General features: G+C 50.5%; 7 protein-coding genes across 7 annotated transcripts; 3 read left to right on the top strand and 4 right to left on the bottom strand.

Moving 5' to 3' along the window:
• Window positions 1-87: 87 nt before the first annotated feature.
• On the bottom strand, window positions 88-1,008 carry BDR25DRAFT_209934 (uncharacterized protein; the record flags this gene model as incomplete). The annotated part of the gene is made up of 4 exons (XM_033684620.1): window positions 88-474; window positions 525-587; window positions 635-878; window positions 932-1,008. Coding segments are annotated over 4 exons (771 nt in total), but the record flags the coding sequence as incomplete, so codon positions are not given.
• A 105-nt stretch (window positions 1,009-1,113) lies between these two features.
• Window positions 1,114-2,298, top strand: BDR25DRAFT_349804 (uncharacterized protein; the record flags this gene model as incomplete). The annotated part of the gene is made up of 8 exons (XM_033694601.1): window positions 1,114-1,165; window positions 1,208-1,328; window positions 1,361-1,591; window positions 1,627-1,718; window positions 1,773-1,866; window positions 1,906-1,965; window positions 1,999-2,102; window positions 2,153-2,298. 8 exons carry the CDS (start codon window positions 1,114-1,116, stop codon window positions 2,296-2,298), a joined length of 900 nt encoding a protein of 299 aa, XP_033553583.1.
• A 1,732-nt stretch (window positions 2,299-4,030) lies between these two features.
• Window positions 4,031-4,821, bottom strand: BDR25DRAFT_278059 (uncharacterized protein; the record flags this gene model as incomplete). The annotated part of the gene is made up of 4 exons (XM_033687656.1): window positions 4,031-4,408; window positions 4,464-4,531; window positions 4,583-4,619; window positions 4,672-4,821. The coding sequence occupies 4 exons, from the start codon at window positions 4,819-4,821 to the stop codon at window positions 4,031-4,033; spliced, it is 633 nt and encodes a 210-aa protein (XP_033553582.1).
• Window positions 4,822-8,221: 3,400 nt separating this feature from the next.
• Window positions 8,222-12,924, top strand: BDR25DRAFT_252927 (putative NRPS-like enzyme). Its single transcript, XM_033686206.1, has 3 exons — window positions 8,222-9,179; window positions 9,233-9,253; window positions 9,306-12,924. Exons 1-3 carry the CDS (start codon window positions 8,688-8,690, stop codon window positions 12,654-12,656), a joined length of 3,864 nt encoding a protein of 1,287 aa, XP_033553581.1. The 5' UTR covers window positions 8,222-8,687; the 3' UTR covers window positions 12,657-12,924.
• Window positions 12,925-13,774: 850 nt separating this feature from the next.
• BDR25DRAFT_375819 (uncharacterized protein) lies at window positions 13,775-16,958 on the bottom strand (the record flags this gene model as incomplete). Its single annotated transcript, XM_033697412.1, has 4 exons — window positions 13,775-14,021; window positions 14,131-15,824; window positions 15,881-16,679; window positions 16,732-16,958. The coding sequence occupies 4 exons, from the start codon at window positions 16,956-16,958 to the stop codon at window positions 13,775-13,777; spliced, it is 2,967 nt and encodes a 988-aa protein (XP_033553580.1).
• A 646-nt stretch (window positions 16,959-17,604) lies between these two features.
• Window positions 17,605-19,212, top strand: BDR25DRAFT_278055 (vacuolar calcium ion transporter-like protein /H(+) exchanger; the record flags this gene model as incomplete). Its single annotated transcript, XM_033687655.1, has 4 exons — window positions 17,605-18,347; window positions 18,415-18,721; window positions 18,835-19,044; window positions 19,126-19,212. 4 exons carry the CDS (start codon window positions 17,605-17,607, stop codon window positions 19,210-19,212), a joined length of 1,347 nt encoding a protein of 448 aa, XP_033553579.1.
• A 425-nt stretch (window positions 19,213-19,637) lies between these two features.
• Window positions 19,638-21,837, bottom strand: BDR25DRAFT_339640 (tripeptidyl-peptidase 1 precursor; the record flags this gene model as incomplete). Its single annotated transcript, XM_033693417.1, has 4 exons — window positions 21,572-21,837; window positions 20,110-21,384; window positions 19,740-20,041; window positions 19,638-19,685 (listed from the first exon to the last, which is right to left on the bottom strand). The coding sequence occupies exons 1-4, from the start codon at window positions 21,789-21,791 to the stop codon at window positions 19,638-19,640; spliced, it is 1,845 nt and encodes a 614-aa protein (XP_033553578.1). The 5' UTR covers window positions 21,792-21,837.
• Window positions 21,838-22,321: the final 484 nt, after the last annotated feature.

Below are 22,321 nucleotides of genomic sequence, written 5' to 3'. Positions count from 1 at the left end.
TGCCGAACTTGTTCATGTCAAAGTGGGTCCGTGAAAGCGAGAACTTGCTTGTTGAACTGGAAAGATCGAGGCAGCCAGAGCTCTCACTCACCACAAATCTCTGTGCAAATAGTTAGCCTCGTGCGGTGTAAAGCACCGTTCTGAATTTACCGTCCGATCCACCTTCCCTACAATCCGCCCTACGTTGGTCGTCTTGAGCTCAAAAAAGCATGCAACCGTGGCCTTGTTTGCCTCGCTCCGCGTCTTCCCAAATTGGTCAACCAGCTCCTGGAGGAACTCATTCCCGGGCTCTAGTATCTTCAGAATCTCTGGCTGCACCTCGTCCTCTTGATATTCCCGCTGCGCTGCGTCGAGCATCTCCATCTGGCTCATTCCTTCCGCCCCTCGGAACGGCGTGCCGAAGAATAACAACCCAGTGGTTGATGTAAATACTCCAGGCCACTCCTTTTTATCATGTCGGGCATCCACGAGTGCCTGTAAACTCTTAATAGTGGCCCCTGTCACATTGCAGCTCACTTGCTTACCTTCAGCACAACCAGCCCGCCGAAGCAGTGCGTTATAAAGACCAGTGGCCGGTACGGATACTCCTAAAACAGTCAGCGGTGATAACATGTCAGATAACTGGGATCTGCACCTCTCTTCCTCGCCGCAAGGCCAGCAGCAACCGCTGGGCCACCGTCGACGCGTTCTGCCGCATTGCCCCTTCCCCAAACCACTGCGACTGGTATCCATATCGCATGATGCGAGCATTCGGCGCTACTGCTGGCAGCATGTTTTCCTCCTTAAGCCAGTTGACCCACTGCGGGTTTTCTGCCGTGCCGACATTCTTGCACCAGCTGTCGTCTGGGTGCGCCCCAATGCCGTGGATTGCGATAATGCTAAGGCGATTTAGTATATGCTGAGGCAGCCAACCATGTAAGAATAACGCAACTCGATGATCTGGGCTGCCTCCGCTGGTGCCTCGCGGAGCACCCTTAACCCAATATCGTCGTCAGTCACCGGCCGGACCTAGTTCCGCGTTATTCTTGGCGTGCCTCTTGTCCCACTACATACCATGGTTGAGCATTAAATGCTCGATCAGGTAGAGCGTGTTCTCGGAGAGTGGAAGCTTCGATGAGGTACAAGGACCAGGGCGAGGAGATATCAGTTAAACAGCATGCTGACAGTCGCCTGCTCTGCCCGCTGGTTTCTGTGCGGCGAGGCTGAGCCGGGCTGCAGGGAGAGCTCTCACACTCAAGGCGCCAAGTCCTTCGCTGGATAGCTGCTACTTATACATATAGTTCCTCCAAATCAGTCGCACACATGGCATACTTCCATCTGCTGTTTTAGTGTGTTATCGAACATCTGGAGCATTTTCCAGTCTCCTGAGGTGTAGCCCTCTTCGAACTACCAGGATATTAAAGCCTTCCGCTCTATTCAGTAGCATCAAGCCAGAAGTTCAAACCATAGCCAACTACACCCTCGCCCCGGCTCAGAACGGCACATCTGCTTATGAGCAGCAGACAGGCATCGTGACCAATCGAACCGCTTCCTTGACTTATCTAATCTTCATTTTATGCTTCTTCTCCCTGCTTAATTTGGTGTATCCGAAGTAGGGCGAGACTCCATTACGCTAATCCATCCAAGTGCCGCTTACCTCTTGGTACAGGATTATTTTCTGGGACCACACAATAGCACCTGTACATGGAGGCCAGAAGAGCTATTCCTTATTCAGGTATGTCACCTTTTTTTTAACATGCATACCACAATGTTGACCGTTTAATTCTTTCCAGGGCTTATTGTAGTGCAAAACCCGCCTTCAATTCCGACTCTTTGGAGCGAATCATTTACTCGTCTCCTCTCCTGCCGATATCAAGAAGATGACATGTAACCCTTGAATCTTTTCTGATCACAAAATCCGCTCAGATTCATCTCCGACGTATGTTATGTACCTAAAGTCAAGGCAGGTGTGATTACGGCTGATAAGTCTGTATCTACCCAATGGCCGCGTCCATGAAGCAACGTTCTAATGTCGAGACGGATAGGAATAATGCAGCAAGATACCAACGTTGAATTTTTATCTTCCAAAGAAGGAATTGCCACTTCTCTCGTTCAATTCACACGTCATCTTGGGGACCTTATATTGCTATGTGAGATTGGGAACACTTGGTAGACCTCCCCGGTTTCTTCCAATTCACGGGGAACCTCGCATCTTCAGGTTCGGTGAATGCGGTATGCGGGCCAGTTCTGTTAAAGAAAAGCCCAGGGATTAATCGAATCTTTCTAAAACTTGGACGGAAACATCCATTCCTCACGTAGGGCATGTCTAGGTTCCTAAACAGCCAAGTGTGCAAGGCGCGACAAGAGGGCCCGGATGCATCACTCCAATGGAGAAAGCTGGCAATAGATGCCTCCTAATCTAAAAATAAAACCATATTTGCCCGGCGGGACAATATTGGGGACTTCAAGTGATGCGAAACTGGAATGGGTTGTAGGACAAGTTTCAGGGGTTTGGCGATGAGATTGCTCGGCCAGGTACCAATCTTGGAATCCTTCAGGGATGCGTAAACTGAAAAGCCCAAGCGGTCAAAAAATTGCTTGCCACTCTTTTCCTAGTTGAAAATTTCGCAGGCTTGAACTTTCCATGTACATAGCACTGAACGACGCCTCAGAATGTGTCCTAGATCATGTGACTGGGTATATCCATGTAAAATTCGCTCCACTAATTCGGTGTCTGTCACATTCGACATTGTAATATCTGGCTAGGCCATACAGATGCTGAGGCTGTCCGTGGAGTCCATGTGGTGATTCGCATAGCTAAACGTTGTGTCAAATTCCCGCAGTGGCCAGAACTTGATGCTTCTTTAGCGGTGATTTATGAGAGGCATACACGGAGCCCAATAGAGATCTACCACAATTGATTTGATTCAGAACAACTGGAGGGCCTTATTCTGAGCTTCAGGCGACCATGACATGGTCGGCCGGGAAAACGCTCTCCCCACATCTACGAGCTCCCCCTCTTTAGATTAGATTATTTGAATGGGTTTCCGCACACCAGGTGAAAAACTGTTCGAAATAGTTTGTGTCTTTGTTCTGGACTTAATGTCCGCAGGTATGAGGTGGGGACGGCAGTTTGTGCTTCACCACTCTTGTTGAGCATGAAATTCGTAGTTGGTAAAGCATTCGCTGCAGGTCAGCATCTTTAAAATAGTCAACTTTAATAGAGACGCCCCAACACTACCGAAAATCTAAGCGACATATCAAAGGGTATGTTTCCAGGTCCAGGGCGCCAAATACGCCGAATTCCATCATGTCATGACCATCCCTAGCTTATTAATCCAACAACCCTAAGACTTTACAATCCGTAGACACTCCAGACATCTTCCCCGAAAATCAAACGATTCGAAATAATGTCTCCGTACTATCCTCCCTCTCCCTCTCCTTTATCCCCCCTCTCTGGTCACCAACCTGCACATCTACAACGGTAACAACATGAATCTTATCCTCTTCCTCCACATCCTCGAGCCTCTCAACGCCTCTCTTAGATCCTATTGTATTCAGCTGCATCCCTCTTCCATACATCGAAGAGCGCTTGTATCCGCTACTTCCATCGGTGCCACGAGAATGCGTAGACGATAGACCAGGGATCCAGCGCGCGATCAACGGGCGCAGGCACGGAAGGCAGCAGCATATGATGCTAATGTTTATTTCGACGACGGAGAAGGTGGCGACGGGGCCATTGTCGTAGGTGGTGTCTTTTGATCTGGTAGCTACGAGGAGGGAGTGGAGGCGAACGATACTGATTATACAGACACTAGGAGATGTTAGTCGGATGGCTGGGGGTAACCAGAGTTTATTTGCGCACTAATGCCCGAGAAAGTCCTGTCGGCTCATACGTGGGATGGGGCTTGCCTTAGTGATGTACGTGAAGGGACGGAGAGACAGCATACTTGCTGTCTCTAAAAACCGAGCAGGTAGGTCTGAAATACTCTCGTATGTCTGACGATTCTCCAGGATATGCGCCAACGAGAAGTACGTAAGGGACAGGCACTTACATTCCACCGAAAGCAAAAATCCCCATGAGAAGTTTCTTCTGCCTCCTAGCAAGATTTAAATTCTTAATAACCGGCATCGGCAAGACGATAATCATCAAATCCGTAACGATATTAATAGCCGCGTTCGAGAACCACGACGCAAGTTCATTGATACACTTCCCGTTAGGATCACCATTCCAGAAAGATTGAACTGGAATGCAGACGAAGATGCAGGCAAACACGGTCGCGATAGTGTAGGCGACGACGATGAAAATGAAGGCCCAACACCAGATCTGAAACGTGCGCGTGGGGAAGACTCGTAGGTATTGGACTAGGATAGCGGTCTTGGTTAGGCCGATAGAGGCGCAATATGTGCTGATGCTGATGTAGAAGTTCTAGAAGATAAGTCAGGTCGTGTGAGAGGAAAACAGGATATATTATCGAACACACAAAAAGCAGTTGGGTTGTATCGTCACCACTTAGTGTAGACACATGTTCGCCTAATCCGTGGACGATTTCTGAAAGGTAGAGGTTAGTACATGAACTGTCGACCTTTGCAGTTGACTTACGCATTCCGATTGTAATCACCGTGACCACCGCACACATCTGAAGGTATTAGTAGTGGCACGGAGAACGAAAACGTGGGAGGGAGGCTTACCCAGGATGCTACAATGATAGCATCTTCGATTCCAGGGGCTCGAATAATGACAAGACGAGTCCAGAGGCGAAGGGCCACAGCAATGGTACCTAGTGCTGCAAAGATGCTTGATACAACAGCGGCCTCTACCGCGCGATGACCGAGTGCCATTGGTAGAATCACAGTTAATTTGGGGGGAACCTTTCTGGGGGTGCAGTCGACGGGTGCCGCATATTTGGCTGTAGAGCATTGGAGGAGAAGTAGATATAACTAGCCTTGAGGAGGGATCTATTCTCGGATAGAATTGGGAGCGTGCGCCGAGCGATGTGGCACAAACTCCACAGGAGGTACCTAGTGCATGAAAAGGAGTGAACTGCACTAAGAGGGATCTTCACCCTTGATAAGCTTTCTCCAGCTTGCTCATTGTGGGGGATCGTTTTGTGTGTGGCATATGACGCGAGCTGCTAGTCACAGCAGGGAAAGGCCCAATTATTGAGAGTCAAGACCCATGGAGGCGGAAGCCATTCAGAAGAGCATTATGAGAAATCGAGTAATGATACCTGTGCTACGCGAGGCTTTGCCCTACAGGTACCAATTATCTACAGTGAAAATCTGCATACTCTTAACACCCTTGATTCAAGCAACTCGCTTGTCAGATCAAAAGACAGCTCTTATTGTTCGGGTCGAGACGCCAATACTGTAAGAAAGTTGTGAGGCAAATGGCAGGTACGAGCCTCTAGATAAGGCTTGAAATATGAACCCAATCCTGCCTGGGAACCTGCGAGGCAGACATCTCAAGGAGATATTCATAGATCCTGAAATCGCAAGGTGTGGTCGGCAAGAAGAGCATCAGGTGGGAGGTGAACTCCATCCATGCCCTGTTCCATGGATGTTCCAGGTAATTACAGTTCTCACCTAAGAATCCAGTCAAGTTCACAGGCTGCTTGCTCTGGCTGCAGGACTGGTCCAGGAGGAGGGTGTCACGCAGCTGTGCCGTAGCTGTGCCGCAGCTGTGCCGCAAGACTTCGCGTCTGAAGTAACTTGAAGGCGCTCGCGAAAATCTTATCAGCCTAGGGATCAAGCACCAGGGGACTGCGAACAAGGACGGAAATGTTTTATCCTGTTCCAATCTCTCCACAATGTCTCGTTTAGCAAAGTCCCGCATGAGTCGGCCTGAAGTAGCACTATCCCAAAGCAGAAAGGCGAGAGACATGTGAGGTGCAAAAGTTCAAGTGTTCGACAGCCATCTGTAACCCTATCGCCGATTGGGCAGAGGAAGAAAAGTTTGTTGAAAAAGTTAGCCTATAAGGAAGCAAGAGCGCAGTTATGCATGACTCTGCAGGTCACAGGAGAATTCTCGGTCACACAACAACGTGCGTCTCATCTCGTCCTCGTGGAGGATCTCCCACGTCTCATTCCTCTTACAGTTTAGCGTTAGCGTCTGAACCGGGCTCGCCCCGCATCTCGCTTCCAAATTCGTTATCGACGCCCGTCCTGGGACTCCAACCCGACTGCAAGCCTTGTGGAGACAACTCCTGAGATATTCTCCATTTCTTGGACATGGCAAGGCACCTTCAATTGGCTGACTTCCGTTGCAAGGTAAGTTCGGCCGACTCCATGTGAAGGAGTTTGCGCTCTGGCATGGAGCAGGGCGCTCAGATCGAGGGTGTAGATGAAGAAGCTGAGTAGCGTCTGACAAAGCTGAGTGGCACAGGATCTGGAGGATTCGTGTGATTCATGTGCAGCTTCCCACATTGTCAAGGCGTTACACTCACCGGTCACGGGTGTGGGCTCGGCCCGGGACGACAGCCGCCCGCTGTCAAAGGGAATTACATGCCGAACGCATTCCGCTTCGCGTTGGATGCGTATTCGCCCAATTTCGGTGTCTGGGTGGATGTGACCTTTTTGTGAAGCAATAGAGAAAGGAGCCTTGAGATAACGGCTTTGCCATTCAGGGATAGAGAACAGAGATTCACATCTCGGCGGTGTTGAGGACCAATAACGCAGTCTAGGGTTGATCGTTCGATCTTGGATTCAAACGCAGCGACTTAGAGAGTCGAGCTTCGAGAACTCGTCTGATGTTAGGGTGAGACACTGGGTGTCCAAGAAAGCCAAGCCCATGTGGCTTGACTTGCTCTTCAAGCGAAACTCTATCCTCAATTTCTGCGCACTTTCTCACCGCTTTCCAGCACTCTGGACCTACGTTATGGGGCTTGGTAAGGCCTGAAGGAACGCGCAAGTCGAACCCAGTGTGGGTGAGATTGGCTTCCATTGGTCAAAACAGCGCGGAGCGACAATGCCCAGCAGAATGTGAGCCTATGCGATGTAATAAGAATGCGAGTGAGCTTAGTTGAGTTTGATCATCTAGCAAACTGGTGTTCCTTTGCACCGTTGGATCTCACTGCTGATAACTCAGGTCTACTCGCCTTTCACATGGAGCGGAGGCTGCGGTACCCTAACCACCTGTACCACCTTCTCGAAGCATCAGAGTCGAAACAGAAGCAACCAATGACAGCGACTAAGAAGCATGCAGAGGAAGTTGGAAGTTGGCCAGAACCCGAAACGCACCTCTTTACTGCCATCTGTCCCAGTCTACACGCCGCTCCTCTTCGACCTCATCATCCTCCTCACCATGGAACAGACAGCCCCATGACCAGTCAGCATTGTAAGGCAGGAAGGGTTGCGAGTTCAAGGCCTAGACCACCCTGCATGACATTAAAAGGAACACTTTGATTAACCAACCCAGTCGCTAGAATCAAAGATGGGTGTCGAGAATATGGAGATTTCCGCTGTATGTACTGTACATGAGACCCCAGCGAATCCTAGTTGGAGACAGGGCTTTTGCTCGAATCCGAGGTTGGTATTTTTGTCACATAGCCAGAACGCCTTCTCATTGTACACCTCTCTTTGTCGATTTTTCTTAGTATCTCTTCCTTCTCCAGCGCAATCTATTCTGAAGAACCGGATTTCGGAAAACCCATCAAGCTAGGTGTGACATGACTGGTTTGTAATCACTTTCTTCAGACCACGCACAATTCTTTTGCCCCACAACATGTCTGTGAAAATGGGTCTATCGATTTGGAAATGAGATCTTCAAATAAAGGGCAGTCAATACTTTCTTAACTTTCATGCTACTCTCTCCCCTCTTTACTTCTCTTATACTACCCTCACCCATTTGGGACGCGCAAATGCAATGTCGGGCAACTGCTTACACCTATGACATGACAAACGATCTGAGCAAGTTGATTCCAACTCCCCAATTTCGCCTCAATTGACGTCTTTGCGGAATATCCATTCGAGATGGTCGCAGACTTCTGCGACCAGACAGGATATCTGCGATCATGCTGAAGTTGCTAAATCAAGGACAGTCCAATGCCTTGTATGTACATGCCCTCTGCTCTGCAAGATGGCCATCTGGTTCTCTGCACAGAACCCCCAGTGGATCAGTTACAGCATTCGAGCTCTTATTGCAACTACGGCGCTGATCAGTGTCATGAGGCCGTAAATCCTCGGCCGAAGATGTTAGATGATGCCAAGCAAGTGGTGGAAGATCACGACATATTCCCGTCCATCCATCGAAAGCGGCGAATAAAGGACAGGCTGCGTCCTGGTTGGCATTTTGGGCACTAAACATGGCGTTATAAAGTCTTCCATTGTTCTATCTCGTCCTCATCCACGTTGTTCGAGCATGTGAATAATGAAGGTTTGACGTTGAGCCAAGAGCCTAGACGCGGGATAGGCTGTCACTTCTCGTTTTGCATTCGCCTTTGCCTCTCTCAGCACGCTAGGAAAGCATTGGGAGTGGCGAATACGTCAGAAGGCCAAGGACCACGACAGGCGAACTCGTTAGATTCAATGCGTTCTTAGTGGTCGTGCAACCCCCACAAAGCTAATTCTCGACGTCGGCGGCTGTCTCCAGATCGGGGACCTCCTTTTGCTTTTCTTGCCGAGTTTTCAACTCCGATGGAGCAATAAATTTCGTTTCTTTCTATCCTAAGTCAAGCAACTTCTCACGAGACCGCCTTCCTTGCCCTTACATGGCTACGAAAATAATGCCCACCATTGATGTCACCAGGGACCTTTCCGCGCTCTTCACGCGACAGGTACAAGCTACCCCCGATACTATTGCTCTAGAAGACGAGACAACGACGTATACCTATGCCGAGCTTCATGACAAGGTCGCTGCCCTTGCTCGCTGCCTCCGTGGTCATGGAGTCGGTCGAGACGCGCTCGTTGGTGTGCTTCTGCCGCGTAGTGCAGATTACGTGATTTCCTGTCTTGCTGCGCTTCGCGCAGGGGGAGCATTTCTAGTCTTGGAGCTAGCTTATCCTCCAGATCTTTTGGCCGATGTCATTGCCGATGCAAACCCAGCAGTGGTTGTCACATACAGGGCGGAACTGGGCAAGATCCAATCAGGTATTCCCCTCGTTACTCTCGATCAAGAAGCTTCGGAAACAGATGGAGTCAATGGAGATGTGAAAGAGCCCACCCCGTTGCCCTCCGAAGGCGACTTGGACCGCCTTGCTTTCGTAAGTGAGGGTCGACTGTTTCGTTGTTCCTCTCGCCGCTAATAGAATCCCAGGTATCTTATTCATCAGGCACCGTAAGTAACCTTCCCAGACATTGCCGTTGCCACTTGCTGCTAATAGTGCCAGACGGGGAAACCCAAAGGTATCGCCAACCCCCACAGAGCCCCCGTACGCTCGTATGAATTAAGATTCGGCGTGTCGGATCTCCAGCCAGGCGACCGCGTAGCCTGCAATGTTTTCTTTATTTGGGAAATCTTACGCCCACTCCTCCGAGGAGCGACTGTTGTTGCCGTCCCAGATGATGTAAGTTACGACCCGGTGCTACTCGTGGATCTTCTCTCCTCCAAAGACATCACGGAGACCCTCATGACGCCGACCCTTTTGGCCGCCGTTTTATCACGCCACCAATGCCTCGGAGCACGTCTCCCAAAGTTGCAGACCTGCTGGTTAAATGGCGAAGTCGTCACCACCGATCTGGCTCGTCGAGCTCTCAAGGCATTGCCAAAGACACGCTTGCTCAACTGCTACAGTGCATGTGAAACCCATGAGATTGCATGTGGTGACATTGGGGAGATGCTTGCCATGATTGAAGAGGATGCAATCTATTGTCCAGTGGGCCCGCCAATGGATCCTCGACACATTCATATCCTTGACGAGAGTGGGCAAAGAGTCGAAGTTGGAGTTAGCGGAGAATTGTTCGTCGGTGGCTCTCTCCTCGCGCGGGGTTACCTCAACCTTCCAGAGACTACTGCAAAAGCATTCATCCCGAACCCGTTTGACTCGAGACCGGGATCACGCATGTATAGGACCGGGGACCGAGCCCGGATGCTACCATCGGGACTATTGGAAATCACTGGAAGGACAGGAGCCATGATTAAGCTTCGAGGGTACTCGGTAGTTCCTGGTAAAGTCGAAAATGCCATTGTTGGCCATCTGGCTGTCAGGCACTGCGCTGTTGTCGCCTACGGTGATGGCCTGGAACGACAATTGGTGGCATACATTGTCCGTGACAAGGAGCACACTGCTAACCGCCCGATTGTTGACATTGATGACTCAGGCCATAGCCCGGCAGCGCGTCGAACACTCTCGCCCTATCTGGCAGCATATATGATCCCAAGCTTGTGGGTTGAATTGGACGAGTTACCAACGCATGACGTTTCCGGAAAGGCCGATCTGAAGCGTCTCCCACCACCTCCGAGATCCAAGTCACCCAATAATATAAATGAGTCAAAGACCGAGGACCCCATCACTACCGAAGCCCTGACCGAGATTTGGGCTGCAACGCTCAATATCTCTACAAGCGCAATAACTCCCGAACACAATTTCTTCGACTTGGGTGGACATAGTCTGTCTCTTGCCGACCTTGCTTCGCGAATATCGAGTGCGTTCGGATTTAGAGTCCCAGTGGCTCGTCTTGCCGATCCTGCAACTTTAAATGGACACCTGGAAACAGTTCGAAACGTTAGGGACGGACATACCGCCGCGATTCAAGCAGATTTGCCTGCCGTCTTGCGCGCCGACTCGATTCTGGACCAGGATATTCAACCTTCCAATGCTAAAATATGCTCACTCAAGGAAGCAAAGGCGGTCCTCTTGACAGGTGTCACAGGTTTCTTGGGAGCCTTTTTGCTCAATGACTTGTTGGAAAACACCTCGGCGAGGATTATATGCCTCGTGCGTTTCAACGATCCAGCCCAAGATGATAGGCCCGGTGGCATCGCAAGAGTACGTAGGAATCTGCTTGATTTTGGGTTATGGAGCGACTCCATCATGGAGCGAGTTGAGATTCTCCCAGGAAATTTGTCTCGAAAACGATTCGGTCTTTCTCCAGAAGCCTTTGAAGAGCTAGCCGGGCGTGTACAGGTCATTGTCCACGCAGCCGCGACTGTAAATCTAGTCTACCCATATGCCGCATTGAGAAGACCCAATATTGGCGGTACAAAAGAGATTCTCCGCCTGGCGTGCCTTGGGAGTTGCACAGTCCAACATGTGTCCACAAATGGCGTGCTGCCACCATCCCAGGAGGGCTGGCCGGAAGATGCTATGCTCGGCGTGGACGACGTGCCAGAGAAGCTGCTTGATGGGTATGGCCAGACCAAATGGGTCGCGGAACAGCTTATTCTTGAAGCGGGTCGTAGAGGTCTGCCGGTCCGCATACACCGAGCCGGAACCATATCAGGGCATAGTGCATCTGGTGCAGTGAACGCATGGGATCTTTTTAATGCCTTAATTGTCGAGTCTATCCACCTTGGCTTTGCTCCGAACGTAGAAGGATGGCGAGCTGAGATGACTCCAGTGGACTTTGTCAGCAAAGCCATTCTCCATCTTAGCAACCAGAATCATGCAGACCAAGTCGTCTTTCACCTTGGTGATCCTACCCCTGTCGATACCAGGGTCGTCTTTGACGACCTCAATAAGCTCGGATATCCGACGAAACCTCTGGGCTGGGATGAGTGGGTCGCTCTTTGGACTGAGAAAAGAAGTTCCGTGAAAGGTGGTGATGGTTCGTTTACAGTCGATATCCTTCGCAGCGGCATGCCGAGCGTCGACTTTTTGCGGGGTATCGTTGTCCTCAACAACGCAAAGACTAGGCCTTTCCGAGACGTCGTTGAGAGGCCTAAGGTAGATATCACGTTGCTCGAGACGTATACACGGCACTGGTTTGCTCGAGGTTGGCTGCCTCGGCCGCCTTCACGGCTGAATGCTCTTGGTGGATCTGCTCAGCTCCCACGCCGAGGACCATTGAGTGGACGTGTGGCTGTGGTGACTGGAGCAAGCTCCGGTATAGGCGCCGCCGTTGCCGCTGCACTGGCGAGAGCAGGGTGCCACATCGCTCTTGCTGCTCGGCGCACCGACGCCCTAGAAGCCGTCAAGCGTAGGCTCGTGGTCCGTGAAGGCAAGGTCATCGTCCACCAGACCGATGTGACCGATCGGAAGCAAGTAGAAACGCTCTTCAAAACCGCAAATGATGAGCTTGGCCCAGTCGATATTGTTGTTTCATGCGCAGGAGTAATGTACTGGACTCTGATGGAGAATGTGCAGACGGAGGAATGGGATCGTACCGTTGATGTCAACTGCAAAGGCCTGCTCAACATTCTTTCATCGACCGTCCCCCCGATGCTTTCCCGTGGCAAGGGGCACATTGTCGCCATATCTTCGGATGCAGGTCGCAAAGTCTTCCCTGGCTTGGGTGTCTACTCGGCAAGCAAATTCTTTGTCGAGGCTACGTTACAAAGCTTACGCCTCGAGACGGCTGGAAAGGGTCTTCGTGTCACGAGCGTACAGCCTGGCAATACAGCCACCGATCTCCTTGGAATGTCGACGGATACAGAGGCAATCAAGAAATATGGCGAGCCATCAGGAGCCAAGATCTTGGACCCAGAAGATGTGGCCAAGTCGATTGTGTACGCGTTGAAGCAGCCTGAGCATGTTGCAGTAAACGAGGTATTGATTGAGCCTCGAGATGAGCCGATTTAAATGTAGAATTTTCCGCCTTCTCAAGAAAAACCGCTTCTATTCCCTCCATTTGGGTATGTGGGTGTGGAGAAGGTCTGTTCAACTAGGCCGCGTCAACCTCATACAACTCAACATCTCGGCCTATTCCTTGCTTTTTCCCCTTTCAACATAGGGGCGATGGAATTTGGAGAATTTTCTTTAGAGGGATACTGTAATGCCATCGTTCGATCGGATCTCGTAGGGGTACCTTGCTTAAACCTAAACGCCTTCTCCCCTCTCCATGTCATCGGATGCCAAAAGTCGTTCATTTCGGAGGCTTTTTTTTTTTGCAGCAATAGTCCTACGCAGCAAATGGCGCTCCACGTAGCAACGGCTTCGTCCTTGATTTCGGCCCTCCTAATGCGACAACGGCCTCCTTCACCACAATTCACGATAATTACCTAAGCGACATCCTCGACATTCTTCCGTTGTAATACTAATCTGAAGAACCAATATCATGATACCCAGGAAATCCAGCTATCTAGATGCATACCAATACCCCAAGATAATAGAGAATATACCCAAACTTTTGTTCTTTTCACTCGTTTCATTCTCCTCAATTTCTCCTCATTGATGCATGTGAGCAATATAACCCACGCTAGGCAGTCTTCTAATATCTCACGTTCATTCTCCACTTACTGCTCGAAGCAAATCATGGAACACTTCCCCTATGGCTGCAAGATTTCCTTCACTGCAGGATGGTTGCTAACACCATCCAAGCATCTTTAGAGGAGAAACAACTTCGCGTTTCTTTTCAGAGTGTATACGCAGATGCTAGAAAGTTATGAGAACGGTGAGTGAACAAGCCAAACTTCCTCAATGGACATCATACAGATCAACCGCACCCATTTCTAGGCCCTGTACCCCAAATTCGGACGGTTGTCGCCCGGTTCTTATCATTGTCCCTGCTCCATGATCGAGATTGCTAATTATTAATATGCATATACAGGAACACCCGCTACCTGGGTGCCGGAATGAATTTGGACACAAGCGGCCATCCTACCAGCAATCTCATTCAATTTTAGCAACTAAGAAGATCACGTCGCAACTTTTCAGTACCCTGGATCAGTCTGCTCAAATCTCTTTTCTTCTCTACTATCTCAAGCATACTGGCTTCTATCCACCCACCCGGGCTGGAGTCTTTTCCCATCAATCTTGCCAAACCCAAATCCGCTCTCATACCTCGCATACTCAAACAACCTCAGAGTACTCAGTCTCACACCAGAATCCGTTTGCGCCCACAACGCTAACGACAGCGTATTTTTCCCGCGCGTGTTGAGGATGCCGGGAGGGATTGGGAAGCGCGTCTGCGGTCCAATATGCGGAACGAACTTACCGTACTGGTAGCTTTGGCTTCGTCAGCGTTACAGTTTTCGATGAATAATATGCAAGACACTGGCTTGGACGGAAATCCCCGAAGCGGAGAAAGTACATAAGAGGAATGAGATTCACATACCCATTCACAAACAGCAAAACCCTGGCTACCGTGCCCTTTGGCGCGCCCAACTCTACTCCGACCGGAACATCCAAATCTTCATCAATATCCAGCTCAAACGTCGTCGTATACCACTTTATCCCCGACCCCTTGAGTCCTTCTAATGGACTCCCTTCTTCCCAGGCACTGTTATCAAAACCAGGTAAATGCCATCCCAATCTCTCGCCGTACAAACCCCCTTCGTTCATAGGCCCGCGCGTGGGATCGATATTCTTCTCGCCACCAGCGTTACCCTGAATCTTCCATTTATCAAACTGGAGCGCCGTGCTGGTGGAAGACAGAAGTGTAGCTCCAAGGATTCCGCGTGGGTTCTCACCGCCTGCAGGGCCGGTCGAGGTTTGGTCGTGGCCAGTGTAGTCGGTTACTACTGTCAACACGTTTCCGGATCCTTTCAATGACACGTCATGGAATGAGAGTACGGCCGTGGTGGAAGTGAGTGAAGCATTCCCTGGGTGGGCCCCGATTAGCTTCCCGTTTAGCCAGGCATTCCAGCCAGCGGCTAACCCGCCTTGGACTGTTATGTTTAGGGATGAGGCGGAGGGATTAGAGAAATAGGCTCGGTAGAGTTTGGCGCCGGTGTAGAAGGCATAGTCGCTGCTGAAGAGGACGGGGAGAGTGAGTGGTTTTACGGGGCTGAGAGTTGTGGTTTTGTTGGCGATGGTCCAGGTGTTGTCGTTATATGCGGGGGAGATTTCGGGGAGCGAGTCTGCAGATTTGAAGGCTGTTAGAGATGGGAGATTTATCTTGCGATCAGAGGTCCCTGGGATGGAGGCCGTGAGCGCGCCATAGGGCGTGCGTTTTGTGGAGAGGATTTTGTTGTTCCAAGATATTGTTTCGATGGATAGATTGCCGCTGAATACCTCTATGCTTGTTGCGTTTGCGTTGTCGCCGATGATGTGAACAGTGGTTCCGGAGATGCTGGCGGTGCGGACTAGGTAAGGCCCTAGAACGAAGATTTGTTGCCCGGGCTGCACGTTTGGATTTGAGGAAGTGGAGGGAGCGAAGAATGTGTAGGCGGTGGGGATATCGAGGAGATACGCGAGGACACCGTTGGAGAAGCGGATAATTGTTGAGCCTTTGGGTTGCGTGTAAGTGAATCGGGTGTACTTGGCTGAGCTGCTGCTGGGTGCAGCCTGGACGTTAGAGTTTGGCCCGTACGTCTGGAAAGTGATGTTCTGGTCTGAGGAATGGAAGGCGAATTCTCCAACCTGGCCCTCTTTGAGGTAGAAGACTACGACTGGGTGGCTGAATATGCCGTATGTGAGTATCTCAGCTGAGGAATAGAGCAGCGTTATGTTTCCGATTGAGTAATCCGTTACCACCCACCGGCTCTGACGGCCATTCAATTGCATCGTCGAAACTGTGATTTTACCCAGCGATGTATTAACAGTCATTGCAAAATTCGTCACTGCTCGGGATTTAGTGCTGTTGTTCTCTGCAAGGTAGAATCCAGCTTTTGTATCGGGATTTCTCAACACCCAAGTCCAGATCGCGGAAGTGTTGACGACGTTTCCCGTTCCATTGCTCTCCATGACGGTTTTCTGAAGGCCGGTGCTGACGCGGGTCCAGAGCGATATGAGTTTGAAATGTTTAAATTTGTCGGAAACTTCGCGAGTTTCGCGGAGGGGAGCGTCATAGTCGTAGGATGTGTATACCTATTTGTCTCATCAATTTCTTTAGCTTTAGAAATATTATGTAAAGGACTGCCTACGACTGGTGCAGCACTGTGCCCCCAATTCGTTCCGCCAAACGCCATGTATAGATTCAAAAGTGTAATGCGTTGCCCAATAACGCCTTTGTAGTACACATCAGCAAACTCCGGACTTTTCTCTGCTTGGCATTGGTCGTAAAAATACCCTCCCCAGGGCTGGAACCAACCGCCTTCGAATTCTGGAATGGATTCGGGTTGCGTGAATGAAACTTCTTGGAACCATTGATAGTAAGTCCGCGGGAGATTAAAGCCAGAGTCTGGGTTTGTGCAGCTCAGACCTCCTGGATAGCTGTCGAGACCATATACATCGACTGTCCCTCCAACATTGTTGTAGTCGGTTGACCAGCTCTTTGATCGCATGCCCTTTTCGTTGGAGGATAATGGGACAATGATGCCTGCAGCCCTGAACGCGGTCTTCAATTGTTCCATATACACTACCAACGTGTCGGTAGCAACATATTTGGTCTCTTGCAGCTCGTTCTCCACCTGCACCATGATAACAGGGCCGCCCTTAGTGATTTGATTCTTCTCGAGAATCACGCTAACTTCTGAAATCCACTCTGACCAGGCTTGCCGGTATGTTTCGTCTGATGTGCGAAGCTTCCCTCCGCTTCCATTGCTAGTCCATAATGCAAGACCACCAGCGCTGGTTTCGGCGTTGCAGTATGGGCCTGGTCGTGCGATAACGTAGAGGCCTGCTTGTTTGGCCATGTCCAGCATGAGCTGGATATCTTTTCCTGGGGTCGTGAAGTCGTAGGTTCCGCGGAAGGCGGAGTGGTAGGACCAGAAAAAGTAGATGCTAAACAAATAAATTATCTACGAATTCGGAAGGGATAGTTTGGGGAGCCAACCTGACGGCGTTCATGCCATTGGCCTTGAATTTCTGGAACACGTCAAGCCAGAGCTCAGGCACTGGAAGCCGCTGGTAATGGAATTCTCCGCTCATGATAATGACCCTTTCTCCATTGATGAGCAAGCTGTGGCTGTCCCACGACACGACCTTCGTAAGGCCATTGTCCGCTGCGAGGGTGAAGTTGAACAGGGCCAGACAGCCAAGCAGAAATTCAAGGAAGAGCATCTTTGTTCACTGAAGCGAAAGAGCTCGGCAAGAAACACCAGTGCTTGCCAGAGCGTCACCTCCAGGCTCTTTAAAACATCCATCGTCGAAATTTAGTGACCGGAAGATTCATAGTTCTCCAAGTCTACAAGTCAGATTCCGGGACCAGCCTGGATATAATTGATGGGTTAATTAATTAAGCCCGGATTAATGAGTTGAGTTTGGTTTGGGCTCTCCGGCTTTCCTTGGGGGGAGTTGATGAACAGGCACGAGGAAACCTTGGAAAGAGTTAAGTAGGAGTCGGGCCAGATGGTGTGGTGCAGGGGAGTACACTGGAGCAGGGGGGGTATCTTCGTCCCGAAATGCCGAACAAGGTCATGCTATTCGAGCACGTTTGGACGATGACAGCGTCGTGACAACGCGTTGACTTCGCGATGTGACCATTGACAGCCACTTTGATTTTTCAGAGTAGGATCTCTGACAGCACCCGATTGTTGGATGCCCAAGAGAAAAGTAATTGCGGTCTGGAAATCCTGGAAAGGACCGATGGCTGCTGCCCAGACACCAGCCCCCCGCTTTTCGTGCCGTCTCGACCTCACGCTTCCGCAGCTTTCAAACCATCAGGATCCTCCTCCAAGCTGTTCAATCGCGACAATTGAAGGGCAAGATGAGCTACTCCAACAACCATTCGGAGACCCAGCCCCTTCTCCATCGTGTCATTGGTGTTGAAGTCCCCCAAGAAGGCGAGAGCGGTCGTAGCGGCTTCAGTCCTGCGCTTTTCCTCGATGTCTCCTGGCGCAGCTCCAGTACTGCTGGAAAATGGGTCAATCTTCTGTGGGTCTTCGTGCCCGTTGCCATTATCCTACACTATGCCCTCCCAGGGGCTCCATTGACGATATTCGCCTTCTCGTACATCGCCATGGTCCCAGTCGCCAATCTGCTGGGTTTCGCCGGCCAGGAATTCGCGAGAAAGATGCCCAAGGTGTCTGGGATCCTCATTGAGACGGCGTTTGGATCCATCGTCGAGATCATCCTCTTCCTCATCCTAATCTCCAAGCACAAGGCCCCACACGGCAGCTCCGAACACGGCAATCTGATTCCCGTCATTCAGGCCGCCATCTTAGGATCCATTCTAACCAACTTGCTTCTTTGTCTGGGAGCTTGCTTTTTCGTAGGTGGGCTAAGGCAATCGACGCAAAGATTCCACGCTGCAATCAGTGAAGTCGGGAATGGGCTGCTTTGCATCGCCGGGTTTGGACTACTCATTCCAAGCGCGTACTATTCCGCACTTAAGAGCTCCGCGGTTGAAGGCCCCCATGGACATGCAAAGTTCACCGAGGAGATACTGCAGCGCAATGTCCTCAAAATCAGCCAGGTCTGTTCAATCCTGCTGATCCTCGCTTTCGGGATGTAAGACAACGAATTCCTCGCCCAGTATATCCCCAATTTGAACTAACGACCTACGCTTACGTCACAGATACATATTCTTCAACGCCCGCAGTCAACACTCAATATTTGACGAAGTCCTCGAGCGAGACGAACACCACGATCTGGACCGCGAAAACGATCTCAACAAGCCCAAATTCACATTCACAGAATGCCTTGTTGCGCTAGTGATTGCGCTGACACTTGTCACTCTACTTGCTGTTTTCCTGGTGGAGAGGATCGAGGATGTGGTTGAGGCGGGCGTGCCGGATCAATTTCTGGGGCTGATATTGTTGCCATTGGTGGAGAAGGCGGCGGAGCATCTGACGGCTGTGGATGAGGCGTGGGATGGGCAGATGGTACGTCTTCTCTTCGCCTTCGTCTTTCCCTTTCCCTTGAGTCTTCTTCCAAAAAAAAAAAAAAAAAAAAAAAAAGGAAGGGAAAGAAATGGCTAACGGACAGCCATAAATAGAATTTCGCACTATTCCACTGCATCGGCCCCTCGATCCAAACTGCCCTTTTCAACGCCCCTTTGGTCGTCATTGTCGGCTGGATAATGGGCAAGGACATGGATCTCAATTTCGAGATATTCATGATTGTGCTGTTGGTCCTCTCGATTGTTGTAGTGGGCAACTTTCTGCGGGATGGGGAGTCAAATTATCTTGAGGGTGCTTTGTTGATGGTATGTTTTGTTTCTGCACTCCATGGGTATAGATTTGATTCATGGTGCTTGTGGAAACCCACCTGTCTGACTCTGATTTAGATTATCTACGTTATTGTCGCTGTGGCGGCTTGGTATTATCCTAATCCTGATGTCGCCACTTCGAATGGCGCCGAATTGGCTCTTTAATACGTCCGCACACCCTCTCAAGTCAACATGGTGTCAGCCAAGCCGAATCTGGAGAACAGACGAGCTGGTAAGAAGTCAATACTACTACATCAGAGAAAAGGTCAATGCTACACATTGCTCAAGGTATCCGCGGTAATGTTTTGTCGTTGTGGATACTTCCCATGGTTTGGTACCAAGTATATATGAATACAATTCGAAGAAACATACTGATGTTATGACCCATGGGGGATGCTGCTTCTGCTCTCAGTCCGATCTGTGGATGTTTACAGCAACAGGCACTGGGAGGAGCTCATCACAGTTGCAGCTTGAAGGTAGGTAGCCTTAATACTTTCAATTACTACAGCAAGAATGGGTTGGTTGAACATCGCAACCCTCACGTCACGCCCTTTTGGAGCGGAAAGGCAGTACAGCAAAGCTTACATCCATTACCAATCGCAATCCGCGCCCGCAAGTTTCACCAACTCCGGGAAATTCTAGAAACCGTTCATTAGCAACATTCTCACTACCATCAAGACGAAAATACATACCGGAGTCCCAAACCCAGTGATCGGATCCCAGCCTTCCTTGGTCGGGAACCCATCAGTATTACACCCATGACTAGATCCCTTTGTGATATCCGTAAAACCTTTGTATCCCTTTGAGTACAGCCAGGGATTCATGAATCCGAGCGGGGATTTCCCGGACGCGATTAACGCGTCGTTGACGAGCGCCATGATGCCGGATGTTAAGGGTGCTGAGGCAGAGGTACCGGAGATGACGCCCTCGGTGCCGTTCCAGAAATAGGCGAACCAGAGGCCTTGGGCGGAGACGTCGGGGTAACCACGGCCAGCTAGAGAGAGTGAATTAATTACTTAGTTGAGTCGGTTGTGAGGAGGGGAGGTGGGAATGGGCGCGTACCTTTATTGTACAAACCATCATACTGGCCGTTCAGGCTCTTGATGTACGCGGGGACGACCTTGTCCTGGTATTTCGGCCTCTCCCAATACGTGCTGAATCCGCTGCCACTGGCATACAAGTCATGAAACACGCCTGCAGAATCGTTCCTAGCGGGTCTGTAGACAGCCTCCTCAGGCTCGAAGTTCATAGTTGCACCAACAGTGGTGACAAACGGACATGCAGCCGGGAAGTCGGCCAGAAATTGGTACGTGTTCTTGCCGTCATTGGTGAAGCACTTGTTAGTTCCCCCGACACCACGGTCGCCGCTGGAGAATAGGAGGGAAGTACCCCGCGCGCCGACTTGTGCAAATTGTTTGCATACGCGATCGGCGTAGGATTTCGGGACGGATTGCTCTGGCTCGCCGTACGATGTACTGATCACTTGCGGGATGTTCTTTTGCTCTAGAAGCCAGTTGACCCACGCCAAATACGGCTCGTTAGTATTTGTAGGCGTGCTCAGGTCGGGGATGAATGGAGGTTCGCCGCCGGTGGAGTAGCTATCAATGGGCGTAGGCCAGCTGATGCCCGAAATCGCTTGGACATCGAGGTTGGCTTCGTGGCTGATGTCTGACGCGGATTGGTTCGCCGTCAGAAGACCATCTTGCACGGGTCCGTTGTCAATAGAGTATTGCTTGAACGATTTCGCGGACGACACAGCCTCAGGGCGATATTTCTTCAGGAAGAGCTCCGTGTCTGGCCGGATTGGGATCTCACCGAGGTAGTTGGTGAATCCGACCTTGTTCTTTCCAGCGGCCTTGGGTTTGTACCACTTGGTCGAATACAGTGTTGCAAAGCATTCAGGAGTCACCGAAGTGACATTGCAGACGCTGGATATAGATTCGTTGCTTGGCTTCTTGTAACTCGCCGGGACTTGGGGAGGCACTTGAATGAAGTCGGCCTTGTTGGGTGCAGCGCGGAAGAATGAAGTCGTGGGCTGAATTGCATCAATGTGAGAGTGAAGGTGGCGGGGAAGCGACCAATGAGTAGTACGTGCTACAATGTGCCCATCTTCGTGCTTGTAGTTGTGGTATTCGGTGTCCAAAAGACGCTCCACGAACTCGACGGGAAGATGCACAATGATCCAGTCTTTGGCGGAGCTATAGCCCATCTCGCTAATACCATTTTCATGTAGCCACTCGCGTACAAGGTCGATGGTCTCATTCGATGGTTGCACGAGCTCATTTACTTCCTCGGCGGTGAGATGCTTGCCGTATCGCTCATGGTCAGGATCCGAGACTTGTTCACATCAGCAAATGCACTCTCCCCATCACAATGTCGTAATGGTTGGGATGTGTTGCGTAGCGAATTGACCCATATTGCAACCTGCGTTACCGAAGACCGGCAATGTTGGAATGAATCCGCAAGGATTGCAATTCTGCCGAGCTAAAGATAACCAAAGATACGAGAAATAGCATCGTCTCACCTTCGTAGAGCTGCCTCTCCAGTTCATCCCAATTGCCTTGTTTCAGTCCAATCTGCAATTGAACAACATGATCGCCCTTTGCGCGTTCCAATCGCGTCCATTCGCGGGGTGGGTTGTGCGTCTCCTTCACGACATATGGTGAACGAGAGCGAATCGGGCTTGCAAAGACGGCCTGGGCTGCAATGGCTGCAGACAGCAGGGTGGTAGTAATACCTCGCATAGTGAATTGATGGAGAGATCAATTGGAGGGCGTAGAAGGTTCAAGGACACAACGCGCTCGCCCTTCCCCCCCGCCGGGGTCGTCGACGCCTTTTATCTCTCCTCACACAGCAGGTACACAACGAAATTAACTACGTCGAGACTCGCGGGGTACCCGGCACATGAGGCCTTGTGAGGAAGGTCATATAAATTAAACAGAGAGGGGACGCCATGGTAACCCTCGTATCCGCTGACTGGTTCCTGCAGATCGCGCCGTTTAGGAAGCTTGGAGGCAAAGATAACGCGGTGCCGTGCCTTGGACGTGTAACAAGAAACCAGGCGAGCGGATGAGGAGGCGAATTTAGCTTGGATATGGCGAAGTCTGCCTGATGCAAGAGAGCCGAACGAGCGTGTTAGAAGTGGATGATGAACGAGAGGAAGATCCTGCGTTAGGTGTTGAATGGGCTCCGACAGCTAGCTGCTTATGGTATAAGCACTTAAGTAGCAAGAGTAAGAGTGGTGTACAGTGTGCACAGCATATAAGGTAGGTAA

The sequence above is a fragment of the Lindgomyces ingoldianus genome (genome assembly GCF_010093535.1).
Source record: "Lindgomyces ingoldianus strain ATCC 200398 unplaced genomic scaffold BDR25scaffold_3, whole genome shotgun sequence".
Taxonomy (NCBI): Eukaryota; Fungi; Ascomycota; class Dothideomycetes; order Pleosporales; family Lindgomycetaceae; genus Lindgomyces; species Lindgomyces ingoldianus.
Note: the sequence above shows the minus strand (reverse complement) of the source record. Positions and strands in the feature narration are given on the sequence as shown.